Below are 26,276 nucleotides of genomic sequence, written 5' to 3' on the forward strand. Positions count from 1 at the left end.
TTTTGTATTGAGAGTTTATTCACAAACACACTGCTGGGAAGCAGGAATGGGTCCTTTGTTTCCTTGAGCATCACAAGCTGTGAGATAAAAGAACTCTAAGAACCAACCCCCAAAATGCAAAACCTGTATCACCTTCCCAAAGTCCCAAAGGTAGCTCAATGAATACCGAGCTGAGCTTCCCTCCCAATGTATTATTAGTGCCTTCTCCTAAGCGACCTAAATTAAGAATCCCTTCAGAGATTTAACTGTGCAGCAATCCTAAAAACTACATAAAAGCTGGCAGTCATTCTTCATTCTTACTTAGAAATAAAAAACCTTCATAGCAAGCCCTTAACATGTTCTGTTCTTTCCTTTTCTGCATTTTATCAATATGCCCAGAGACACGGACTCTTCCTAAGTCACACACGTTCCCAGGTGGCATTCAGTTTTGCTCATATGTAAGTCTCAAAGTCCCTATGGTCCCTCTGACAAGAAGTAATGAGTTATTCCAAATTTTACACTAATTTTGGAGTAGACAAATCACTTATGTTTCCACCCTGTGCTGACAGCCAGAAAGCATCTGAAAGCTGAGGCAGTAAAGCAACTGTCAGGAGGTAATGCAGGGCCTGGAGCCCAACAAGCACGTCACCACTTAAAAGCTTTAAACACCACTCAAAAATGACATTGGACAAACATGATTTTGACTTTATTAGATCAGAACAAATAAAGTAGCAGCAAAGAAACCATTCAGCAATCTGGCTTCAGTGGTCCTCAAAGAGGGAAGTGCAGCAAGAGATGCATCTCTCAGTCTCAGCCTCTCAGAATCTCACTTGAGCCCTGAAGTGCATCTGCTTAGTGGCATTGTTCTTCATTCCCGTCTTCAGCATCCATTTTGACTTCATCCTCTGAACATACTGCATGTCCCTTTCACGCATGAGGGCTGCTCCTGTGGTCGAAGGAGGGTGAGAAATTAGGTGTGGGTCAGAGGAAGTCAAATCTTTGTTGAGAATTTCCAAAGTTAGCTTAGGATAAGTGGGTTCTGATAATTAAAAACAGAATCTAATGTGGGGGTTCCAAGCAATGGGGCTCAGAGATCTACATGCACTAAGAACTGTGCATATCAGAACTTTGTAAACAGCGATGTTTGCAATGCTTTAGGCACTAGGGCTTTTTGGGACATCAGAAAGGAAGTTATCTTCATCACCTCCACTTGGACTTTATCTCCCAGGAGAGCAGAAAAGACAGCTTTATACAGCACACTCTGAGAGTTAGGTAACAGCACATTGTGGTTTCAGAGCTTAATAACTTCAGCTGTTAGCTTTACTCATTTCAATCCACTTCTATTGGAAAAAAATTGCCAAAGGGGGCTACCTGTAGTAGATGCACTAGTATCACACATGGACCGTGACAGACAAGCCTCTCAACTCTAAGGTGGGGGCCTGTTAACCATTTCCCTTTGTTCAGATGAGCAAACAGAAGAGGAAGTTTAATAACGCTCATGTAAGAGTTTATAACACATGCCATGTCCGTCTCCACAGCTCCACTAAGATATTATTTAATTCTGTGTTATCTCCAGATAACTTCAGCTTGTAATGATTTCTAAGATTTTTTTTGTACATATTATCTTCTGCAAAGGTTCATGATGCATATTAAGTTACTAAGCCAGGAATATTAATTTTTTTAAGTCATGGAGTCTTGGACTTATTGCCCTAAGTATCCTGTGATAATGGAAGTCCCAGAAGTAAGAAGTCAAGCTTCCCCTGGAAAGGAGTCAGAAGGACAATACAAATGATAACCTGTCACCCAAGCGCCCAGGAAACCCAGGCATGTAAGCATGATGTACCTGTGCTGCCCGTCCACCCCAGGGCTCGGTACTGCTGGAGGACCCTGCCCACAGCCTTCTGATTTCTAGCAACTGTCAGAGCTCTTGGCACGCCAAATCGTTGTTTGTAGTATCTCATCAAGGAGCGATGCCCAACTCTGGCCCCTGTTTTTCAAGAGAGAACAGTATTTAAATAAAACACTATTCTATCAGATCAGAGCTCTAAGCCAAGGGCTTCCCAAAAGATCTTCAATGGCACCCAGTTAGGAATCCTAGTAGGAAAATAGATATAACCAGAACAATGTTTATACACTACAGAAAAACATACCAGTATTAAGAAAATATATAAAGGCTAAAAATCCCCAAGAGAAAGAAGATGAAGCAGGGAATAGCCTCAACACTAGGTCTACAAGCCAGGATGGGGGCAGAACAAAAATGAAAACATCTTTTCTCTGGTTCAGTCTTCTATTCCATTTGTCCTCCAACAGGAGTGAATTTTACCACACAGGGAAATCTGTACATGTCTTTATTGTTACAGATGGAATGATACTGGCATCTAGTGGCTTAAAGACAGAGATGCTACTGCACATATTAAAATGCACAGGCAGGTCACCAACATCAAAGTATTATTTGGCCACACTGACAAAGCTGATAGATAACACTCCCTCCTTCCTAAATGATGAAAACCACCTGATACCTCAAAAAGACTAAGCTAAATTCTCTTTAAACTTGTGATTATTTACAGAAATCAAGTGAAACAATAAATCAAACTTTGAGAAATAAATTCTTAATTTTAATTTTCAATGTATGTTGATGTCATTACAAAAATGGTTGTATATACCAATGCACAGACTTGCCATCAACAGTGCAATAATACATTAAGCAAAAAGGAAAGGGGGCCAGCGAGATGGGTAAACAGGTATAGGTCCACGCTGTGTCAATCCAGAAAGTACAATCCCAGAAAACATATTAAGGTGGCTAGAGCATCAACCCAGAGGTTGATTCAGAGTTATCCTCTAGCCTTCCCATACATAGTATGGCACATGCCACAAATGCCACCCCTCACCCACTCACAATAATAGTAAGTACAATTTTAAAACAAAGAAAAGAAAGAACATACATTTCAATTTAGGAAAACTAAGGGACAACAGTATTGGCCATGTAAAGTCTGGAACTTCTATAATTACACTAATAAAGCCCATAAATGAAGGTATTTACTAGAGGAACAATTTGAGGTTCCTATATGAGGATAAGTCTGTTAGAGGTCTGAAATCCACTCCACTAGTCCATAAGTTTTAATGGAACACAGCCACACTCATCCACATCTCTACTGGCTTTCGAGCTACAAAGCAGATCTGAACAATTACTAGAGACAGAATGATACACAAAACTATTGCTTTCTGGTCATTTATAGAGAAGTAACCAAATCATATGGCTTGACGTCTGAGCAGGGAAACTAATAAATATGGTAAGCTCTGGAACGGCTAACTCTAGGCTCCACCAGAGAAATGATTTTCAAAAGTTAATTCTCCCATACTATTCTAAGAGGCTAGTCCCTGGGCCAGTGGCATCAACATCACCTGTGGGTTTACTAATTAAAGCAGGCTATGTTTTTTAAGAATATTAATTAGGACATAAGCAATCAAATACCTTTCCAAATAGAAACACGTAGAATATTTAACATATACACAAGACATGAAATAGTCGTTCCCACTAAAATAAGTATGTATGGGTAAAATCCTGGGTATGGTTCCTAGAGTAGTTTTCAACTTATGCAAAAAGCATTGACAAATAAACAAATATGAAGTGTCTCACATAAGCTGTAGAGGTTATATTTGCTTTTAACATCTATGTCTGTAACTGACATGGGAAAAAGGGTCAAGTTATTTATGAGTCCCTGTATGTTTGGGAAGTATCTCCTTGCCACCCAGATGTAATATTTTGTGATCAGACTCAGGTCATGACAAAAAGAAACTTCAAATTTAATCTCGAGGTCTTTGGATACCAGTATGGCTGAATAAAAGGTATCTCCCTAAAACCAGCTATTTGATGTATTAGGCATTTTTATTGCTAGACCTTGCTTTGTACCTGTGCCTCAACTCAGGGAAACATGATCTCTGAACATCCATGTGCAATGAATCTAATGGGGAAGACACATATCTAAGTGAAGGTCTTCACAGTTAACCTCAAGATTATTTACTGAGATTTCCAAATTATAATGTTTGGCCAGGGTGGTCCAGATTTGCAAAGATGATTATCCCTAAATGAGTAAATGATACAGTTAGTAATTAGTATATATTAAGTCAATATGTGTATTTGTAAGCAACATTTGGAAGAATATCTTACAGCTTCTGAGAGCTGGTAGGAGAGAAGTGAGCTATTCTTGCCATCATTTTAACAATGAGAACCTGACATTGACACTTATATAGCACTAGAGCAGCTCAACCTGAAGGCCCTTGGGAAGAACACATTAGCTTTAGAATGCTGTGCCTGCCCAGTACAAGCTAAGTCTGAGTAGGAAATTCCTGTCCATCTACCTCTCATCGTGTAACCGCTGATCACACTGTCCACTCCTGCTGAACGCCCAATGCAGCTGATATCAGACACCAGAGTAGAGAGGATCTCCAAATGTAACTTTCTAAGATTAACTGTAAATTTCTCATGGATACAACAGTAGTTTCGTCTGGCCAGCTGGCAGATAAATCAATGTGTATTTCACACCAATTTCCTCCATAGGAACTGAAGAATAATGCAAGACATGCAAAGGAACTGACCCAAGATTCAGTCTTCCAAAGAAATGCTCTGAGTGCCCTCTACTGGTTATACTTTTCATTGTTTCTGGAACTGTGGAGCTGCTGATTTGATATTTATCTACCTACACTCAAGGTACCACAACTGGTGCTTCTGAAACCAGTTTAGAGCAAACTCTTAGGTGTATGATTCTTCTCAAATTGGCTTTACAAGAATGTCCATGCTAATGCTGGCACACAAATTGAGCATACCCAGAAATTTCAGAGGACATTTACTCAAAAAATTATTAGTGGATTTACATTCTGCCACTACATTTTTATACAAGGTTTGTTCAGAGATTTCTACTTTCTGAGCTGTTACAAATTGTGTAATGAGGCACAAAAGAAAATCAAGTATGGCTCTTACTTCCTGCACGCTTCCTCTGCTCATTTTCCTTTACTACTGCAGACCGAAGACTCAAGTGAATCTGCCACCATCTCAGTCAACAAATATTTATCCTGTTTTTATGTATCTGAGACCCAGTACTAAGAGGAATGAGACAGGGCAGTCTGCTCTCAAATGCAATGGGAGCTTGGAGAGGAGAAATCACTCCTCCTGTTTTACAGCACTGTACGTATGCACCTTAATGATGATGACGAAGGACAATTACTTCAAACGTGCCAACAGGGACAATTTTCGCTTTCCCAACATAAAGCATAATGCAGCGGTGATAAATATACTAGTCACCTTGGCAGGATCATTATCTATTACTATGCATGCACTGAAATGCCACACTGCAGCTTATAAACTAGGTAAAATTAATATGCTTTACTTAAACTACTTGCATGTTTTAAGAAGGAAAAGGGAAGACAGACAAGCAAGACAATGATTACAGAAGAGTAAAGTGAATTACCAGACCAATGCACACAGATTCTAGGAGACAAGGAGATACTCATGAATAATCTCCCAAGGTGGAAAACCAAGATGAGTCTTGTGGTGGAGTAGAGTACCAGAAGCACCACTCATACAGAGACCCAGGAGAACAGTGTATGGCAACAGGGACCAGAAGAAGCCCTCATATACCTTGAGGGTAACGGCTCCCAGTGTGGAACCACACAGGGTAAAGAAAATATACTCATGTTTTAGAAAGAAGGGGCTGGTGGTTGTAAAGAAACCAGACAGATGATGTCCAGATGAAAAACTGTAACACAAATGCTTAAAAAGAAAAGCATTCAAAAGACATCCAGGAATTGCTCAATTGTCTGAATGAGAGAATACATTTCCTAAAGAGATATCCATAGTGGGCTTTGATTAACTTTAGAACACTCAACGACCCTAAGAAAATGTGCTTTCTACATAATTAAGTATTCCTTAATCAATTTTCAAAAATGTAAAGCCCAGATGAAAACTTCACCCAAATAGAGCATGATCTTCAAATAGGATAACAGGACATGCCTGTTAGTTGTTGGGGCCCGAGCAAAATGTTGAGGCCCGGGCTGCCCCGCGTTATCCCGGCCCAAGCTGCCGCTCCAGTCCGCCGCTCCAGTCCGCCGGTCGGGGTTCAGCAAGAGAGAGAGTGAGGTCAGACTCAAAGAATGGAGACCAGACAGAGTGTATTTCAGTCCCGTTTATTCTTCAGTCTCTCTTTCTTAGTCCAAGTCCCAAGTCTTGAGTTCCTAGTTCCTAGTACCTCCAAGTTCCAAGTTACTTCTTCCAAGTTCTCTCCCAAGTGCCTGCTTCTCTATCTCCTCTGTCTGATGTGTCTGATTCTCTCTAGAGCCAAGTGTCTTCTACCTAATGTCAAGTAATCTGTTACTCTCTCTGTCTGCCTCTAGCCTTTTATATGTCTCACTTCTAAGCTACAACTTTTGGTCACGCCTTTAATCATGCCCTTAGGTCTTGTCTCTAAATCTGATCTCTATACTTCTAAATTTCACTCTTAAGTTACACACCTTTAATCTCACGCACCTTTAATCTCAAGGTATCTAAACCAAGATTATCGGAGTGTGCTCAGCTGTTCTAGGCTATTGTAATCCAAGTCACATGTCAGGGTATATGGCTCAAGATGGCTACAAAGCTGATAGCCGCTTTCTGCTAAAAGTTGGCCCCCAACAGTTAGTAATGTCTTTATAATGTACTACAGTGAAGTGAAGACTACAATGTTCTACATGTCAGACACTGCTTTGTAAGACTCTCCTTATTCAGCTTACTTAAGATGTTGTTACCTTATTCTCCAGGTAAGAACTGGGAGTTGATAAAATCAGGACAGACTTGTCTTACAAGATCAATTAAACATTTGCACAGTCCCTGGTACTTGTAAGGATACTGGTTCCAGAATTCACTCTCAAGATACCAGAATCCAAGGATGTTCAAGTTCCTTATACAAAAAGAAGCAGCACTTACATGCGATCTGTATATATCCTCCTATATGCTGTTTTGTTGTAGACTACTCTCAATTCTAACAATAAATACAGTTATACTATACTGTTTCTAGAAAAACCAGGACATGACAATGTTATTTCTCTAACATCCTCAATTATTAATTAACTAATTCTGCAGATACAGAAACCATGGACCCTGAGGACTGGTAGTATTTCTCATTCTGTAATAATGAGAAGAGGTTTAGGGGGGTTATATTCACCTTTTTACCACTCTGTATTGTACAAAGTAAAGTACAATACAGTAGTGTAGACTACAACACACTACAATAAAACTTCCCTACCATATAGGAAGAATTTTATCCTCAACATATTCTCTCTGCCATAGCATTAAAAAGGTTATTAATCTGAGTTAATGACAGCTCTCTATACTACACAGTGATATCAGACACGTTTTGATGCTTAGGTATAGCAAAACAGAAAAGCAAGCCTTTCCACACATACGATGCTTCATCAGATACCTTTACTGGCAAGAAAAGTGCAACTACTGCTGTGCAATCACTGCAAGCTCCCTATGCACTGTAGGGACTCATGGAAGGTTAGGTGTAAGATCCTGGATAAGCTGCTTGGTCATATGCCAGAGAATCTAATTCACAGACCTGCGGCAGAGCTAAATGTGCTATGTCCTCAGTACACAGCGGGCACCTGTTCCTCTCACTACCATCTCTACGTTCCCCTCTCTTTCATTTCAGACTCACTCTCTGAGGTTCCCCCACTCCTGCCAGGGAACGGCCTCATTTCTTTATCCCTACACAATAAACAACAACGGATGCTTCTCATTCATATTCATGACTTCTTTATCTTCTCATTCCTGGAATAAATTTCTATACTAAGTCCTATGCTCCAAGGGAAAAGGCAGAATCCATCCTCCATGCCTCTCCTCAACTACTAGAGACAGGCAACCAAGCACTGTTATCCAAATATCAATATGTCAAACCACTGTGGAAGCCGGTTACAGTTTGAATATGAGATGCTCCCCGAGTGAAGAACCTAGAACCTGGAGGTGGAAGGACTAGTTGACAGAAGTGCATCCGTGGAGCAGGACCCTAGAGACTACTCTATCCCTACTCCTTTGCCCTCACTACTTGCCACAAAATGAAGTCTCTTCTACCAAACGGCCCCCACAGCCATGATATTCTTACCCAAATGCATTTGGATAAATGACCATGGAACAAATATTCTGAAACCATGAACCAAGATAAATCTTGTTTAATCCAGGGCTTTTTTGGTTAAAGCTATGCAAAGTAACTAATACAAAGCCTGAACTATGTATGGACACAGGTACTAGAGGAATCAGTTCAAAGAGGGAGAAGAATAGTGAGGAAAAAAAAAAAAAGACAAAAAACAAAAAAACAAAACAAAAACCCTGAAAGGTTAATGAATTGGCTTAGTTGGTAATGTGTGTATCATGTAAGCATTAGGACCTGAATTCAGATGCCCAGGACCTAGGTAGAACACTGGGAATGACCACACACAATCTGTAATCCCAGAACTAGAGGTGGATATCTGGAGCTCACAGACCAGTCTAGCCTAACTGATGGGAAACTACCAAATAATAAGAAGTAATAAAAAGAGTAACTCAGGAAGATGCCCAACCTCTGACCTCGACACACACATACATACATGTGCACACACATATTACATACATATATATATATATATATATATATATATATTATACATACATAATATACATATACAGAGAGAGAGAGAGAGGGAGAATGTAAGACACAAAGAATAAGACATATACACATACACAGAAGGGAAAGAGAGGAAGAGAGCCTGAGGTATCTATTAGTCTACATTTTTAAAAAATAATTAAATCAAAATATTCTAAATCTGAAAAGAAACAAGGAAAAACAATAACCCAATTTTAATGAAACAGCCAACCTAGAGCTAAGTAACTACTTTTGAAGTTTACAAGTACTTGAGAAAACACACACACACGCTATGGTTCATGTTCTTTTTCCCTCAGTACTGCAGGTAATTGATGAAAACATGCTTCTTCCACTACAGATTGGCACCTAGCAACTTCGTTTCGACAAACACACTTACCAGAAGGAAGTATCAGCTCCATGGTTTCATCATCACATTCCAAAATCTTCTCTGAGGACAAGTCCTCAATCTCAGCAGGATCCTGCCCCTCCTTGTAATCTGGGTAGCTACTCCTGTAACAGTGAATAACACTGATGAATAGACTTAAGTAAATGCGAAGTCTGCACTGGCAAATGTGGTGGAGCTGTCAACTGCTTCATTCCAGGGAATGCCCACTAAAAGAACCGAGGAATAAAAACTACTGTCAGAAATTTTCGGCAACAAATGTGACCCAATGACCCTTAAGAGGATGTTTTTCCTTTCTCTAGAAAGATTACCAAATGCAGAAGATATGAATACAGAGCTGGACATGCAGTTATAGCCCAATTACAATATAGACAAGTTCCAGAAGCCTGCAGCCCAACAAAACTGTGTGATGATAGAAAAACACATTTCTATGTGCCTCATGTTAGCTTTAGATATAAAGACTTTCAAGGACTGAATTTTTAAAAATGCAGATAGTGTGACTGAAGAACTGAATTTTTAATATGTATCTTTTATTTAAGCAGCCATAGGATATGCCTAGTAATTAGCACACTGGACAGTACATGTCTAAAAGAAACTGTTTCTAAATATATCCAAACTTTCATACAGAGAAGTAAGTACAGGCAGTGATGGGGAGCTGCTCAGTGGGTAAAGTACCTGCCAAGCAAGCAGACCTGAGCTTGATTCCAGCACCACACAGAAACAAAGCACAGCGCTGCCTGCCTACAGTCAGCACCCTAGGGGAGTGAAGACAAGAGTATCTAAGGAGCTTGCTGGCCAGCCAGCCTAGCTGAATCGGTGAGCTCCAGGTCCCAGTGAAACCTTGTTGCAAAAACTGAAGTGGGACATGACCAAGGAAGACATCTAATGCCAAGTTTGGGTCTCTACATGACATGCGCATATGTGTATACATATAACACATGCAGCACACACATACACACAAATAATAATAAATTTTAATTTAAAAAAAGTAGTTGGACAAATAAACATTGAAATATTAACAGATAAACAACCAATAGGAAATAGTTATATTTGACTAAATCTGAAACAAAAATACCTCCAAGCAGCTAATTAATATGTAAGAGTTCACAATTGCATTGCTCATAATAAAATACAAAGGAAAACCTCTATAAATTCAGCCATATGGCTGAAAAGAAAACCTTGCTCCACTAACAGTGGTACTACAGAGAGCACAGGGGAGGAGACAGTTACATAGCGGGCCGATATGCACACTTACAGATGTAGCAGGATGGCAGAGCAGCACTGCCTCTCCCAGCTCAGAACTGGACACCACTGCAGTAGAGGGGAACTAGGCAACACTCATCTAGTAATCGTAAAGAAAGTCTGTAACTACATAAAACAGAACGGGCCTGAAGAGATGGCTCCGAGGGTAAGAATATTGGTTCTTGCAGAGGACCCAGGTTCAGTTCCCAGCACCACATGCTGGTTCACAACTATCTGTAACTCCAGTTCCTGGGGTTCTGAGTCCCTCTTCTGACCTCTGCAAGCACAGAGTACATATGATACACATACAAACCTTCATATAAAACACTCATGTACATAACAACAAAACTGAAGGAAAATTTTTAAAAACAAATCAAAAACAGATGGATGAGTTTCCCAAAGTATAGTTGAACAAAAGATGCCAGACCCAAAGGGTACATTCTTTGCTATACTATTTATATAAAGTTCAAAAACATGTAATCCAACCTTCATCCAATAAAGATTAAATACACACAAAACCTACCTATATAGGTATGTAATGCTAATTCCTGGAAATACACTCAAGGAAAATTTCAAGTCAAGTCCAAAACAAGAGTTATCTTGGAAGGGTGGAATTATAATTTGTTCATTTCTTTAGACCAGTAAATCTACACAAAGTACATATAGAAAACAGCACCTGGCAGGTAGTAAGCACTTAATTAATGCTGGCCTTGTAAATATTTTGTTTTCCAAAGTTTCTTATTAAGCATTATTAACTTTTGCTTTGTAAAGCAAACAAATCATTTAATGTTGATTTTTATATATGCTCATTCTACTCATCGTTTTGGGAGCCAAAAGAATACATCAAGTCCAAAAAAGCACACTCAGACAAAGGAAATATTGTTCTTTTTTGAGGTTTTGTTGGTGGTAGTACTAGGAACAAAGTCGAGATCTTAAACTAGCTAGACAAGTCCTTTCCTACTGAGCCATCCCTGGACAGGGAATCGTCCACTTACATCAGTAACCAATTTTAATTGATAGCAACAGTTTGAGCAACACACTCAGTAAACAGTAACAGTGCAATAAAAGGAGCTATGTACTGTCAAGAAGACAGACAATTAGCAACAATATATGCTGTGTGAAACGGCAATAAGGGCTATAAGGATAATAAGGGATAAAAACGATTAGGTAGGCATTGCTGTTTTATGAAAGACGAGTCATGGAGGTCAGAAAGGCAAGGTGAAATTTGAGTCATTCAGGAAATGAAGACTCAAGTCTTGGGACTCTCTGAGCTAAAGCTAAGAAAAGCTCTCAGATTCACAAATGTGGTATCTGTTAGAAAACCATCTAGGAATCTAAAGAGCAGAATCACGGCAAGAGTCAGAACACCCAGGACAACACAGGCCAGCACACTTGGGCTTTCTCTTCTTAAAGAGGCCTTTGAAATACTTTGAGCAGCATCAACATGACTTCAGGTTATAACAGGACCCCTCAAGCTAGCCTTGAGACTCTAACACAGGACTGAGGATGAAAAGTAGGATCAAGCAGGCAATAAGAATCAATGACAGTGGATGGTGACCTAGACCCGGACACTGGAGGAAAGAAAAAGAAGTCACATACTAAAGGTAATGTCAAGGCAGATAAAACAGATTTAAGAATTAATGCAAGTGTAATGTAAAATAGCAAGAATGACTGCAAAATTATTGGCTTACATTACTGGGAAGGACAGAATTACCATTTATCTAAGATGAAGTAAGTTAGGTTGTATAGCAGAACGCAATACAAATGTTAGTGAGAGATTCTAAGTTTGAAGTTGAAATGGCTGCATCAGAGATATAAATTGGCAGTCATAGCCTATAGGAGGTTCCAAATTTTACTAAGACAGAGTAGAAACTTAAATGTATAAGAAGTAGATACAGATAAAGAAATCAGAAAGTCTATACTTCAATATTTCAGACCAGTTACTAAGGTTATAGTCTCTTGACTTATCTCTGCTATTTGCTTAGCCTACTTCCAATTAGACATTCAGTCTAAAGGTCAAATACACTGCTGTCTGGCACAAAACTAGACATTAGAAAGGGATGAATATTGTCTTATAGCTTGGGGAGGATGCTTTCTTTCTCCAGTGGAAACTCACTTTTGTCCTCTATACTGTACCACCTCTAACCTAACTATGTAATTCCACCTCCAACCTCAATCACAAACTACAAAAATCAGAAAGAGAAGGCAAAATTTCCATCTAAAAAATGAAAATTTTCTGACCACCTGTATCACTTGGGTTGTGGCTGCTTGGCATGGTACTTACACACACGTGTACATATGCTATTTCACATACATTTTGACAAAAGAAACTACTTATATTCATGAACACCTAACCTACTTATTGCATATGTATGAACTGTTCAAGATTCCAGTTAGAGCTTAACTATCTATGAAATACTCTCACTACCAAATGCGAAGATTTGGTATAGACTACCAAGCAGTTCAATTTCTTTAGTACATGGTCTGTGATTCAGAGTCTCTCAGAGAACCTAGAATATGAAACCTAATTTTTGAATTTCTATTCATAAAGTAATTATAATTTGCAAACTTAAACTTCTGACTATTTGATCACAAAGAACAAAAGTAAATCATCCACACTCACTTTGGGCTAGAGATTTTCACTTTTCTAAATGTGTTCAAGTGAGCTTGTAGCTTAGGTACATGTAATACAGGTGAAGAAATATACTGGGTAAAGCTGAGGTACTGTCTCAACTCACTACATGGTGAGCCCAACTCACTTCCAGAAGCAGAGGGCAGATGTTGTATATCATTCACTGCAGTATAAATATGACCTCAAATCAGCTCACAAACTCATCTTACCTAAAGTCATAGAAGTCTGCAAACTCCAGCGCAGCGTCGCCATCTGTGAAGAGCTTACAATGGCTCTTGTCAGTCATGTGAGCCTGCACAGCCTCTGTGGAATAGAAGGACTTCCCCTTCTCATTGCACCACAAGCAAATTTTGCCAACACCAACTTTCTCTCCTGGTCATGTGGAAAAATACGAAATCAATCTTTAGAAGTCAAGTTAAATCTCATTACTTACTCTCACAAATTAAAAACTATTTCTTCATCGAAAGCAAAATAACTGTACTTACCTAAATATTTAATTAGTCCTTTCAAATCTGAAAGATACTCTATGTCAGGAATAAAAAAGCTGTGGACTTTAGTCATATGAGCCACATTCTTCATGAGGCAGCTTGAGTGATGGGAACAAAACAAGCAGTCTGTTATTGGGATGGCACCTGAGGGTGGGCTCTCCCCGACCTTGGCATCTTCTGCATCTTGATCCTCCACTGCAGGGTTCTCACATTCATCGGAATCAATATCTTCCCAATCTTTAAGCCAGAGTTTTAAAAAACAAATTTACTTTTAAAGGTGTGATAAGGTGAGCACAACTGGACACCAAATGCTTCATGACATTATCACAAGTCCTGCCTGTCCCCCTGAAGCCCAGTTCTCTTTCAAGACCTCAATTTTAGCTATTTGATTACCCTCAGACAAGTTTAAATGATAAAAACCTCTTTGATCTTTCTGTCCCAGCACATGGGAAGCTCTATGAACTATCACTAACTGCATTCCTATGCACTACTGCACCTAGCACAGTGCTGTGCACCAAGTTAACTGGATTCCTATCTGGTTGAGTAACCATCTACCATTTGCACTTCACAGGGATACTTCAGTGAATATTATGGTGAGTGCGGGGCTGCTATATGAATGCTTCTGTTTGAACACAGGTGTCCTTCAAGTTCAACTTAATCACCAATGTAACAAAACGGGACCTCTGGGAGCCTCATGAATGAGTTGATATCCTAAGAAAAGGACTTAAGCAAACTGGCTGGTCTCCTTTTTTATCTTTTGCTCCTCCTCCATGAGTACACAACCTAGATCTCTCTGCCTTTTCCATCATTAAGCAAAGCCTTAGAAAAATATCCCTCCATAGAGCAGGTCCTCACTAGACAGTCAAAGTGCCAGCAGCTAGATTTTTTACTTCCCAGACTCCATGGCTATGGCAAAATAGGTCCATGTTGTTTATAAATTACCAGGCTTAAGATATTTGGTTATAGAAGCATAAACCAACCAAGCCATGAACACAAACACTGTCATTATTTACAGTGCTGTGGTGGTGAAGAAACGGTCAAAAAGAGCCTTAGGAGCTAGCAGGAGCCCCACATGTCAGGCCCGCAGGCTACTGAAACCCTCACTCGGTTTTAATCAACTAAGTGAAATGTAAAATCATAAGGCACTCTAACCACAAATTCTACAGCAGCGCCCAACAGCATGTCTTTCTGTGCCCCAGTGTAACCCTTCCTGATCCAAGCTAAAAGAAGTATGCTTCACCCGTTCAGAAAGCACCTCTATTCTTTTATTCTGCTTTCAATCAATGCCTTAGGTCCTGGATCCACCACAGAGACTCAAACAGACAAAATGCCCTGTGGAGACGCAGACCAGTGAGGCATTTAAACTACTTCTGCTCTCACTCTAAAATGTCCTATTAAAACCCATCATTTTATACAACGAGCACAAGCTATTTCCTTCTCAACATATTAAGAAAACTTCGTATAAATTAAAAAAAAAAATTAAAGCTCGTCTGGTCAATAATATGATGCTTGAACAATCACTAAATACTGTTCCCTTTCGGGTCCACAAGAAGTTTGGTGGGACCGGGAGCAAGTTTAAAAATGGAAACCTACAGTCCATCTGCTGAAGTAGCTAACAGACATAAAGTAACAGCTTTAAACTAGTTAGAAGACATAAATCCAGGCAGGATGCTCTGGACCTGGAACCCAACTCCCGCCAAGGCTGCGGTAAAGGGATAAGTCAAGGCCAGCCTGGAAAGGGGACATCCTGTTGCCAACGTAAACATGAAGACGACTCGGGCTGGCCTCAGTGGAGTGCTTCCCTGACATGCGCGGGCGTGAGTTCAAACCCCTAGGACGGCGACATCGCTGAAAATGGACCCAGCACTCCATCTCGATCGGAGTGTCTCCTGGAACCGGGAGCCTCACCCCATCACCCCAACCCCGACAGGGTCGTTTACCTTCGTCGTCTTCCTCTTCCTCTCCGTCCTCCCCACTCTCCTCCCAATGCTGCTTCGCCAGCTTCTTCGCCTGCTGTTCGAACCACTGGAGCCGGGGCGGCTTCTCCGCCGGGTCTCGCTCCGGGGCGCCCCGTCTGGCCGCGCCCGCCGCCCTCCGGGATTCGTCCGCGGGCACACAGGGCGCTTTCTTGGGAGACGTGGAAGGCTGGGCCTTGATAGCCTGCTGGATGGCGGCGTTCATGGCATCCTTGTTCACACTGTCCACGCCCAGGCCCTTCTCCAAGTTCTTCTCGTTCATCATCTCCACTTGGCGGCTCACGGCCTGCACCGCCTTCTTCTCCAGCTCCACGTGCCGCCGGGACTTGAGGTGGTTCTCGTAGGCGTTGAAGGTGGCAAACTTCTTGCTGCACACGGTGCAGTAGGTGGCCGTGCCCTTGCTCTCCTCCTCCGCCACCGCCCGCTGCGCCCGCACCCGCTCCTGGAAGCCCTCGGCGGTCACCGGGGCCATGTCAGCCACCTTGCGCCGCAGGTTGTAGCGGTGCCAGTCCGTCTTGTAGTGCGCCCGCTGCATCTCCGCGTCGCGGAACGCCACCCGGCAGGTGATGCAGGTGTACGTCGCCATTGCCGGGCCGGGAGGAAGACACGACCCAGACAAGAACCTTCTTCTAATCTTGACCGGACTTCTAGTCTCACAAACTCCCGAGACACTGCCTCCCCTAGACTGTGACTTCCGGGGTCTCCCAGCGGGAACTTCCGGCACACACAGAAAACTATTGACAGCTGGCTAGGAAGTCCCGCCTGTGTCTTTGGCCACGCCCCGGAAAAGGATGGCACTTCATTTCTCTCCGGGCGCTGCTGGATCCGGCCTGTCAATCAGAGGTGTTCCTGGAGGATGACGCCGCCTCTTTAGGATTAACGATGTCTAGCGGTTGTGTCGTGTGCTGTGACGAGTTTAGAGGGATGGGTGTGTGAGAGGAAGAAGGGCGTGGGTGCCTGGGACGGCTCTGGGACGTCTCATGAGAGGTGGATCTCCCGCGCTCTGGAAAGAGAGATCAAACGTGGCGACAGCGTGGGACTTCCGGGGCCCTCTCCTGGCCGGCTGTGCTAGTGGCCGGAATCCATGGAGTCCAGACCCAAGCCCAGGCTTTTGCAGCGAAGGGGGCTGACGGAACTCCTGAACGAAAACGCTTCCTGCTGGGTGCCAGAAGCACACTGTCCCCCAAAATATAATCCGAGCCACACGTGTGAATTTAAATCCAAGCAGCCATATAAAAAGTCAAACTGTGTGAAGTTGCCTTTAATGATCCGAATACTATTTCAGCATCTAAACTTAGTTAAAAGAATCTCTGATAAGCTGTTCGCGCCATCGTTGGTACTAAACTTTGGAGATCCCGCGTGTGTAACAGCAGCAATTCATATCAGTTCGTAAATGCCCCATTTCATTTGCTCGATTTGCCTATATAACCTCGTCTATAGGGGGCAGTGTTTCTCAGGAAAATGTGACTCTGAAAAGCTTTGTGGATTCATCTGCACTGCCTGGCTCAAGATGATTTGTACAGGGCCGAAGCTTCCAAGAGAGTTTATTATTCTTACTCGGGTTAGATCGTGTTCCCTTTGACTCAAGATCAAGTGGCCTTTCTTTGACTCTAAATAAGATTTAAACCAAGCATTCTCCATCCCTACGGCATCCTCTGTTCTATCCCTGCCCTTAACCCACCCTGCTTCAATCGTGATGTCAATTGTTCTAACAGGTTAAGCAAGTTAGAGCTTTGGTACTGTGTTGGAAATCCTTTGCTCTTCTATTCTGCTTGAGCATCTTTCTGCCAGCTTGCTCCCTTTTGTAGGCCTTTGCCCGAATATTGTGAGGAGCTTTTCTAGAGCCTTTTGTCAAAAATAGCGCCGGCTGCCGGGCAGTGATGGTGCACGCCTTTAATCCCAGCACTTGGGAGGCAGAGGCAGGCGGATTTCTGAGATCGAGGCCAGCCTGGTCTACAGAGTGAGTTCCAGGACAGCCAGGGCTACACAGAGAAACCCTGTCTCGGAAAAAAAAAAATACCGGCACCCCATTTCTTCTATTATTATTAATTATAATTATATTTATTATTATTTACATCCCAAATGTTGTACCCTTCTGGACCCCCGTCGCAGAGTTTCCCCCCTGCACCCCTGCATCCTCCTTTCCCCTCACCTCTGAGAGGGTGCCCCCTTCCCCGCATAGCCCCTCCCTGGGATACCAAGTCTCTAGAGGATTAGGCCCATCCTCTCCCACTGAGGCCATACAATGCAGTCCTCTGCTACATTCGTGCAACACCCATTTAAGTCCTTACTATGCATTGCTTTTTATCACTGTTATCTATTGTGCTGTATTGGATCACTCTAATATTTAGCATCAAAACATTCCATTTCTGTAAGGCAAGCACCAGCTGTGCCCAAGTTAGGTGGTTCTTACGTACTCTCTCACATAAATTCATGGTGAACCTGTGGCCAAGGCTGAAGTTACCTGAAGGGTTAGTATTTTACCATCAGAAAAGACTCGCTTGGCTAATAGCAAGAGATTTTGTTTGCCAAGTGAATCTCTCCATAGTAATATCTGTTTTCATAGGGTAGCAGTTAGCTTCCCTTTTTCCTCTCGAGGTCTGGTGTTGACTAAGTACTTTTACAGTATTCTCTGATGCAAGTCAGCCCATCTGATGTGGAAAGGACTGTTCAGAGGTGCATGAAGAACAGCTGAGTGGTGCCAGGACAACTTTATGGATTGCTTTGAGAGACTGGCTACTGCTAGCGCTTGTTGTTTTCCCCAGGCTTAGCGATGGAAGTCCTGTATCCAAGGAAACCTTTTAATTATGGACAAATCAGAAGGCCTAGCCATACATCATGTTAGTCATCTGGACTATAAATTCCATGAAAACAGGCTTTCCTTTCATGGCTGCATACCCAGCACTAAAATAATACCAGGACGGAGTCTATTCAGTGGGGGGTTTTGTTTGTTTGTTTGTTTGTTTGTTTGTTTTTGAGACAGGGTTTCTCTGTGTAGCCCTGGCTGTCCTGGAACTCATTCTGTAGACCAGGCTGGCCTCAAACTCAGAAATCCGCCTGCCTCTGCCTCCCAAGTGCTGGGATTAAAGGTGTGTGCCACCACCGCCTGGCAAACCTTTTTTTTTTCCCATGAGACACAGGAGGTGCAAAGATTAAATCTAATGATTAAATTTGTACATACTTTGTAGCCTTATATTAGTAGCATGTTGACATTTACCAGTTTTTAACAGGGAGAAAATAGTTCTTTTTTTTTTTTTTAAATAAGTACACATCTTCAAATAAGTGCCTTACTTTCAGCACTCGTGGAGTTAGTAAGATTGCTGTGAGTTCAAGGCCAACTTGGACAACATAGCAAGACCCTTCCCCCAACAAGTCTGTACATAATATCTAAATATGAGGATATTTGCTAATTATAAAACTTTGATAACAGCTTGTTTGGACCATATTCTATGAAGGTAGGCAGGAGGAGATTTCATCCCCTTTGAAGATTTTCAGTGCAATAAAAAGCAATAGTGTTTTAGAAGGACAAAATGAAACCCTGGGCTAACCTTCCGACTCAGACTTCAGGATCTTGGGCACTGATGTATTGGTTCTTACCAAAATACATGGCAGTGTGTGCTGTTTCCATTGTGTGACTGTCCTCAGAAAATGAGGAAACTTTTTCTGTAACCCCTCTAGAATTAAAATAGTTCATGCTGGGGGATGGGGCGGGCTCCACCATCTCACAAGAGAAAGAAATGATTGCCAGAAGACTGTGTGAGAGGGGGGACCAGGAGAAGGCGGAGCAGTGATTGGGATGTAAAGTATATTAATGGAAACAAATAAAACAGCATCATGTTTTAACGACCACATTCCTCATGTATCTTACATGTATCCAGTTGTTTGCATATTGAGAAAATCCTGTAGTTTGTATCAATTCTCATGGCAATGGATATGTAGTCCCCTTCTATACGAGGTCACTCTTGGGGCTTATTTGCTTCTATAACCTAAACGTAGAAACGTTGTTCCTACCAAAAGCACACACACACTTCAACATCCTATGTTTGAAATAGAAGTCGGAGCACAGTCTCCTTGCTATACTGTGTGAATTAGTCACAGATTCCTGCCCAAGTGATACTGAAATGCACATGACTACAGTGCTCTTCTCTGTACTCCCCCACACTAGCGACTCTCATCCCTACCAACTCTTCTTTTAATTTGTATCCAGTAATACCTTAGTGAAGATAAGATTTTTCTTCATTCTATCACTATTCAGCCTTCTCTAGTTTATCTTTTCTTTTTAATTTTATTTAATCTTTTTATTAACACTCCAGATCTTATCCCCCTCCCAGTCCTCCTCCTGACTATTCCACATTCCATACCTCCTTCCCCCCATCTTCACAAGGATGTCCCTACCTCCCACCCCCACTCCACCAGACCACTAAACTCCTGGGTCCTCCAGTCTCTTGAGAGTTAGGTGCATCTTCTCTAACTGAACCCAGACCCAGCAGTCCTCTGCTGTGTATGTGTTGGGGGCCTCATATCAGCTGGTGTATGCTGCCTGGTTGGTGGTCCAGTGTCTGAGAGATCTCAGGGGTACAGGTTAATTGAGACTGCTGGTCTTCCTACAGGGTGGCCCTCCTCCTCAACTTCGTTTTTCCCTAATTCAACCTCAGGGGTCAGCAGCTTCTGTCCATTGGTTGGGTGTAAATATCTACATCTGACTCAGCTGCTTGTTGGGTGTTTCAAAGAGCAGTTATAATAGGTCCCTTTTTGTGAGCACTCCTTAGCCTCAGTAATAGTGTCAGGCCTTGGGGACTTCTACTTGAGCTGGATCCCACTTTGGACCTGTGGCTAGTTTATCTTTTTGTAAGCTTGTCCAGTGATTTAAAACGTGATTTTTGATTACTGATCATTAGAACTCTTCTTTTTTTTCTTCAATGAAAAAACTGCTGACCATTTTTGTTGTTTTTTTTTTTAAATATCATGACTAAGAATATTTTCTAAATGAAGAAACATACACATAAAAAGGAATACTAGTAACAACTGTTTTATAAATATGTGGCTGTATTTTTTTTCTTCACATCCAGCAAATGTATTGAATAGGATTCAGATATATTCTTCCAGACTCACAGAGTTTCAAGATTTTTTAACATAAATTTACACTGGTACCAAAATGGGCAAGAAAATGAAGGCACGGGCTCACTTTGTCTCGATAAAGAACATCAAACACGATTGTGAGGCACTAATGACACAAGCATACAAGGTTGATCAAAAATAAGCAAGTAGAGTCTTCAGGAACTTTTCTCCCTCTTACATTTGGCAAAATTCAGTCTAGATAGTTTAATACCTCAAAAAGAAAACAATAAATAAATAGGAGATGGTACATTAAAAGATCGAGTCACCTGTAATTAGTCTTTAGAAATAAAAGAGATGAAACTGAAATACCGATTTCTATAGTCTTACATTACCCTTCCTTTGTAAGGGTCTTGTGTCTGTGTGGAAATGCCAGCTATAACTGAAGGTTTAAGATAGTTGCTGACATGGTCCCTCAGTCTTACTAAAAGATTGTTTCACAAAAACAACTATCTTGGTTTCCACTGTTAAGTCAAATTTGATTATGTAAAGGTGATCAAAAAAAAAAAAAAAAAAAAAAAAACCAGTTTAAAAGAAAAAGCATAGTCTAGCTTCCCAGTAAGGAACAGATTACATATTGAGACCTGCAGTGGGCAGAGATAGAAACTTTAAAGTTCAAGCAAGTTCCTCTGTTCTGCATTTGTAAACTGAAAAAAAATAGTTGTTTTTTTTTTTAATCACCAATGACCACATCACTCATGGACATACCAGTAGCTAGTTTCGCAATCCTAGGAGACTATAACACAATACAGAAACGTCGGGGTTTGCTTACATCTGAGTGTGTGAAACAGTGTGCACTTACCATTGCAAACATTACAAGAGCATCGTTAAGAGAGACACAATTGCCTGCTTCCTGTGGGTCAGTACCACCTCTTTTCAAGACTAGATGTGGCAGTCAGCGGACCATGCCACTTGACAAGTAAGCCTATGTCTACGACTGTAGAAATAACGTGGAAATATTTCAGCCTATAGGTAGTACTTACTCTTAAAGTTTTTCCTAGAAAATTAATTTTGATAGCATGTCCGTAGCCCTTCAACTACAAACATTTTGATAATTTCTCCTTCTTTACTTTAAAACCTATGAGAATTTGATGAGCTGCTTCCAAGATGAGTGACAAGGGAGCGGCTGTAGCAAGTGCTCACAGCTGTCAGTTTTCAGCGAGTTATGATGAATTTCTGCATGCTTGAACATTAGAAAGAAAAAGAATACTTCGAGAAAGACCTTAACAGTTTGGTGGGGTTTGGTGTGTTTTTTTTTTTCTCTCTCTCTCTCTCTCTTCAGTTTACCAACAGCCCCTAAGCACTTATGACACCACACTATGTATATATGTAACTATAAAGTTCATTTCCATGCTTATTACATAAAAATAACTATCAGAAATGTCAGTCTATCATTATCAGCTGATACATATCCAACTCACTATAGAAGGGAAAAGAAAACAAAAAAAAAAAATCTAAAGTAATTAAAGCTTACAATTCAATTTTTTTTCCATTTTTTCCCCCTGCTTGTTTGAAATTTTTGGGTGGTTTATCTGTGCTTTGCCGCAAGCTGTTTCCCGGTTAATGGCCGCCAAGGAGATTTGAAAAGAAGCCTGAGGGCTTCTTACTTTGCTGGGCTTCTGCCCCTTGGTCTTGTGATAGTCCCAGCTCACTCTCAATTTGATCTAGCTCTGCCTGGTCAAGTAGTTCAAAATCATCCCCCTCCTCAGTGTCTGTGTCCTCTCCTGGAGTGGGTGCCGCCTGAGCCAGTGCCTGCCGGGCCCCTTCTAGCTGGTCTTTGATGGCAGCTGTCATGGCAGCTGTGATGACATCCCCAGCTAGGTTGCTCATCAAGTGAAGGGCTTGGTCGTTCTTGAGAGGAAGTGAGAGGCCAGCTGCTGACTGCCTGTCTCTGCTTGGTCTGTGAGCACTGTCCAACTGTTGCTTCTTTCTTTTGAGCTCTGTGGGTAAGCCAAGACTTAATTCATCTTCATCGTTTGTTCCCGTCCCGTTTTCCAGAGATGGAAAATCTGAAAGATCTCGAGAGAAAACTTCCTCACTGGGCCGGTCAAGATCTATAAAATGTGTAACAGAGGTTGGTGAGTGAGTGCCAGAACACATCTGAAGTAAGAGCTATTTACAGTGACTCTGACCTGAACCCTCAGAGCAGCTACAACCAATGGTCTACTAGAATCACTGTAGACCTCCACTACAATCCCACCTATTAGACCTCTGCTGAATCTATGGCAGTATCTCTCCCCAAGTAGACAAATACTATATCTATATCTATATCTATATCTATATCTATATCTATATCTATATCTATATCTATATCTATATACTTGTGGATATATATATATCCTTGTGGTTTTAGCTTTAAAATCGCGTTTAAGCATAAAGTAGTGTAAGTGTATATAAGGATATTCAACTTTGCCTAGTATGAGCTATGGGGTTTAACTAAAGTTTTTGTTGTCTCTGATAGTCTTCATTGTCAGTTTGATTAACTTAAAATTACGTAGGAGACGCTCCTCTGGGCATGTCAGTGAAGGTCTTTCCAGACAGCTTTAACTGAGAAGGGAAGATCACCCTGAATGTGGTCGGCGCATGGGCGACTGAATAAAAAGATGAGAAAATGGGAAAGCAAGCTGAGCGCCAGCCTGTGTGTCTCTCTGCTTTCTGACTGCAGACGCAGCAGGAGCACCTGCCTCGGGTCTTGCTACTCACCACCATGCTTTTTCCATCCTGATGGGCTTTACCCCCAACGGGTGAGCCTAAATCAAGTCTTTTCCAGGTTGTTTTTTATCAGGTATTTGCCACAACGATGGGTAACGTAACTAATACAGTGTTCATCATAATCATTCCATCCTGCCCTTAAGATGGTAACTAGCTTAAGCCAAAGAAGATATATATGATTATGTAAGCAGGCAGTGAGATGGGCCAGTGGGTAAAGGGGACCCTGGCAGCCTGAGTTGAATTCCTGTAACCCATGTCAAGGTAGAGAAACGAATACACGCTTCAATGAAAGGTATTGTGAATCCTGGTACATCCAATGTTATACCAACATTTGAGACATTTGTAAACAATGTGAGATTAGAAGGCAGATTGATTTCATTTCTACTTTTAAGATTATATTTTAATTATTTAATAGATTGTATTTAATTATTTGTGTGCCTGGGGGTGCGGTACCACTGTGCATGTGTGAAGGTCATAGGACAACTTCCTTCCACCATGAAAATCCCAAGGATCGAACTCGGGTCCTCAGTCTTGGCATCAGGTGCCATATTCCATAATTTTTCAATAGGAACCAGTGATGTGCTTTTCCTCTATATGGACTTGGCTCTTCTGGAGAGTCCATTTGACTACAATTATAGAATAAGTGGCCTCTGTGTTTAGCTTCTCTCCACTTATCACAGTTCTTTCAAGGTTCAGACGGGCTGTACCAGGTACCAATACTTTATTCACATTTAAATCTAAGTTCCGTCCTCTCTGCCAATAGTCCAGATTTTATGAACCACTCAGAGGTTGTCGGAAGTTAAGTAGTCTTTCCTGTATTCAGTACCAATAAAAGTAAGAGAACCCAGAAGCATCAGCTTACCATCAGAAGTGTCTGTCTGTGGAGTGTACCCCTCTGAAAGGTTGAAGGTCCCATTATCAGTCCAAGAGACTTCTGACACATCTGTGTCTGACACAGATAACTCTTTGGCAGCAACTGTGAGGCTGATCTGTGTCAACAGAAATACTGGTAACTAAAGAAAATCTTTTTAAAAATCCATTACACCCCTAAATTTTAAATAAAAAAAAAATCAATGATCATTTTCCTTTGAGATTATTCAGTCATCTCATAAAACAGACAATAAACGGTGTTATACCTAAATCTATTAGGACAATCAATCTATTTTATGTAAATAAATGGCCAAACCACACAGAAACAAATTGACCAAAAATACCTTAGGACAAAGTGCTGAAAAGTCTAATTCACTGTCATCCTTGTGACTTTTTTCTTTATCTGCTTCTGTTGAGGAAAAAAGGGGGGTGGGCGTTTAGTTTCTTCCAAAGCTTAGACAGCACGCTTATTGTAATATAGTCTCCCCACATCCAGCTGTACATTCTAGTGCTTCCCTCTAACTGTTTGTATTGAAGAAGCAACACAGATTTGCAAATGTTTGCTTTCCAGGGGAAATGGTCGGTCAACATCTGTGTTCTCACAGATGACCCAGCAGGAGCAGCAGCCCTGGGAACTCGGTGACAATGCAGACTCTGGTGCTACCCTAGAGCTTCTGAGTCAGAGTCTGTACTGTGTTGTACACTCCAGGTCATTCTGATACATCCTATAGCCCGAGAAACTGTAAAGACATATATATGTATGTGTGTGTGTTATATTTATGTATATAACACACATATACATATGTACATATATACATATTTTATGTGTAATTTATTATATATATTAGTTTCCTTAATCACACTAGAACTCCCTTTTTCTCTCCCTTGTTATTTCAGTCTCCTCTTACATGGCTCCCACACTTAACCTTACTCCTGAAACTTTTAATAACCCAACCCAAATAAAATAAAGTACACCATACATAACAAAACATAGAGTTGCTGAATACATCTGTGCATTTTGTGACTTATTTGCATTTCCGTCCTTTGACAGTCTCCTGTATGTGTATAATGAATTTTAGTCCTTCACCTCCCTGTTGCCCTGCTTCATCCCCTATCCCTCTGCTGATGCCCTTCTTCCCAACACCTCTCCTACTCTCTTGTCTTCACTGTGTGTGCCCCTGAGTTTAAATGGGGCTGACGGGATGAACATGGATGGGCATCTTTACTGAAGTATGGGCAGCGTATCAGTGCTGCACTACTGAAGAAAGTGACTCTCCTTCCAGCAGCCCCTGCTAACTGTCAGTGTACCTCAGGAAGGAGTGGGAGCTCAAGAGCCCTGCCCCCTTCCAGGATGAGACGTTGACAGGCACAGTCTCCTGTGCTTCTTGTGCAGGTTACTCTGTGGGAGTGAGTTCATGACTGCAACTGCTGTGTCCTCTCAAGCAGACCTCTGACTCTAAATCTTTCCATTCCCTCTGGTGATTGTTCCTTGCCAGGGTGGGGTGATTATATCCATGTCCCATTTAGGAACAGGCACAATATGCATTTTAAAAGTCAATCTACTTAACTGTACATTTGAGAAAAGATTATAAGCCTGAATAAGGAAAGACTACACAGGTTACATAGGGAGAAAAGGTCTCATTTTCCACACACACACACAACGAATATTCAAACTAGACCTACCAGATCTCTCACGCTTCTTCTGGTTAATATATTCTCCAATTCCAAAATCCAGTTTTAATAGAATGGACTTGACTTTGCTGTATATTTTTTGTCCAATATCATTACATTTAAACAGTGGACACAAAAAAGCAAACAGTACTGAAAAAAATCAAGAAGAAAATAATACAGGTAAAGTATTCATTTGGAACACTTACATTTTATTATTTTACAAGGTCATGTTTTGTTCATGGGGAAAGTAGCAGCCTTGTTGTTAGAGTAATCTCTTCCTTAAGTACGCTCCCAATTTTTATTCTTTCTCTGTGGTAAAAACATACTACACACACACACACACCATAAAAACTTATAACCATGTCCTCAGCTAAAATCTTACTTTGTTTAACATTGCCATTTACCATGAGAACATGAGTACCTCTTATTAGCTTCTCGTTAGTGATGCTGGGATGGTGTTTAGTGGGGTTGCTGTAGCTGGGCATGCTGTTGAGCTCGGCATAAACAAGATGGAGAATGCCTTTCTCCCATCTCTCCTTT

General features: G+C 41.3%; 2 protein-coding genes across 6 annotated transcripts in view; both read right to left on the bottom strand.

Moving 5' to 3' along the window:
• Positions 1-658: 658 nt before the first annotated feature.
• On the bottom strand, positions 659-16,128 carry Znf622 (zinc finger protein 622). The gene is made up of 6 exons (XM_034523223.2): positions 15,333-16,128; positions 13,390-13,629; positions 13,114-13,276; positions 9,025-9,137; positions 1,823-1,966; positions 659-925 (listed from the first exon to the last, which is right to left on the bottom strand). The coding sequence occupies exons 1-6, from the start codon at positions 15,952-15,954 to the stop codon at positions 798-800; spliced, it is 1,410 nt and encodes a 469-aa protein (XP_034379114.1). The 5' UTR covers positions 15,955-16,128; the 3' UTR covers positions 659-797.
• A 4,266-nt stretch (positions 16,129-20,394) lies between these two features.
• The window catches only part of Retreg1 (reticulophagy regulator 1), a 135,518-nt gene continuing 129,636 nt past the window's right edge, over positions 20,395-26,276 (bottom strand). For all 5 annotated transcript variants that reach the window (XM_034523208.2, XM_076916400.1, XM_076916399.1 and 2 more), the window contains 4 exons: positions 25,749-25,886; positions 24,410-24,474; positions 24,058-24,184; positions 20,395-22,537 (listed from right to left, as the gene is read on the bottom strand). In XM_034523208.2, coding sequence (XP_034379099.1) covers positions 22,044-22,537; positions 24,058-24,184; positions 24,410-24,474; positions 25,749-25,886 — 824 coding nt within the window. In that variant the 3' untranslated portion in view covers positions 20,395-22,043. The remainder of the gene's footprint in view (positions 22,538-24,057; positions 24,185-24,409; positions 24,475-25,748; positions 25,887-26,276) is intronic.

The sequence above is a fragment of the Arvicanthis niloticus genome, chromosome 19 (assembly GCF_011762505.2).
Source record: "Arvicanthis niloticus isolate mArvNil1 chromosome 19, mArvNil1.pat.X, whole genome shotgun sequence".
Taxonomy (NCBI): Eukaryota; Metazoa; Chordata; class Mammalia; order Rodentia; family Muridae; genus Arvicanthis; species Arvicanthis niloticus.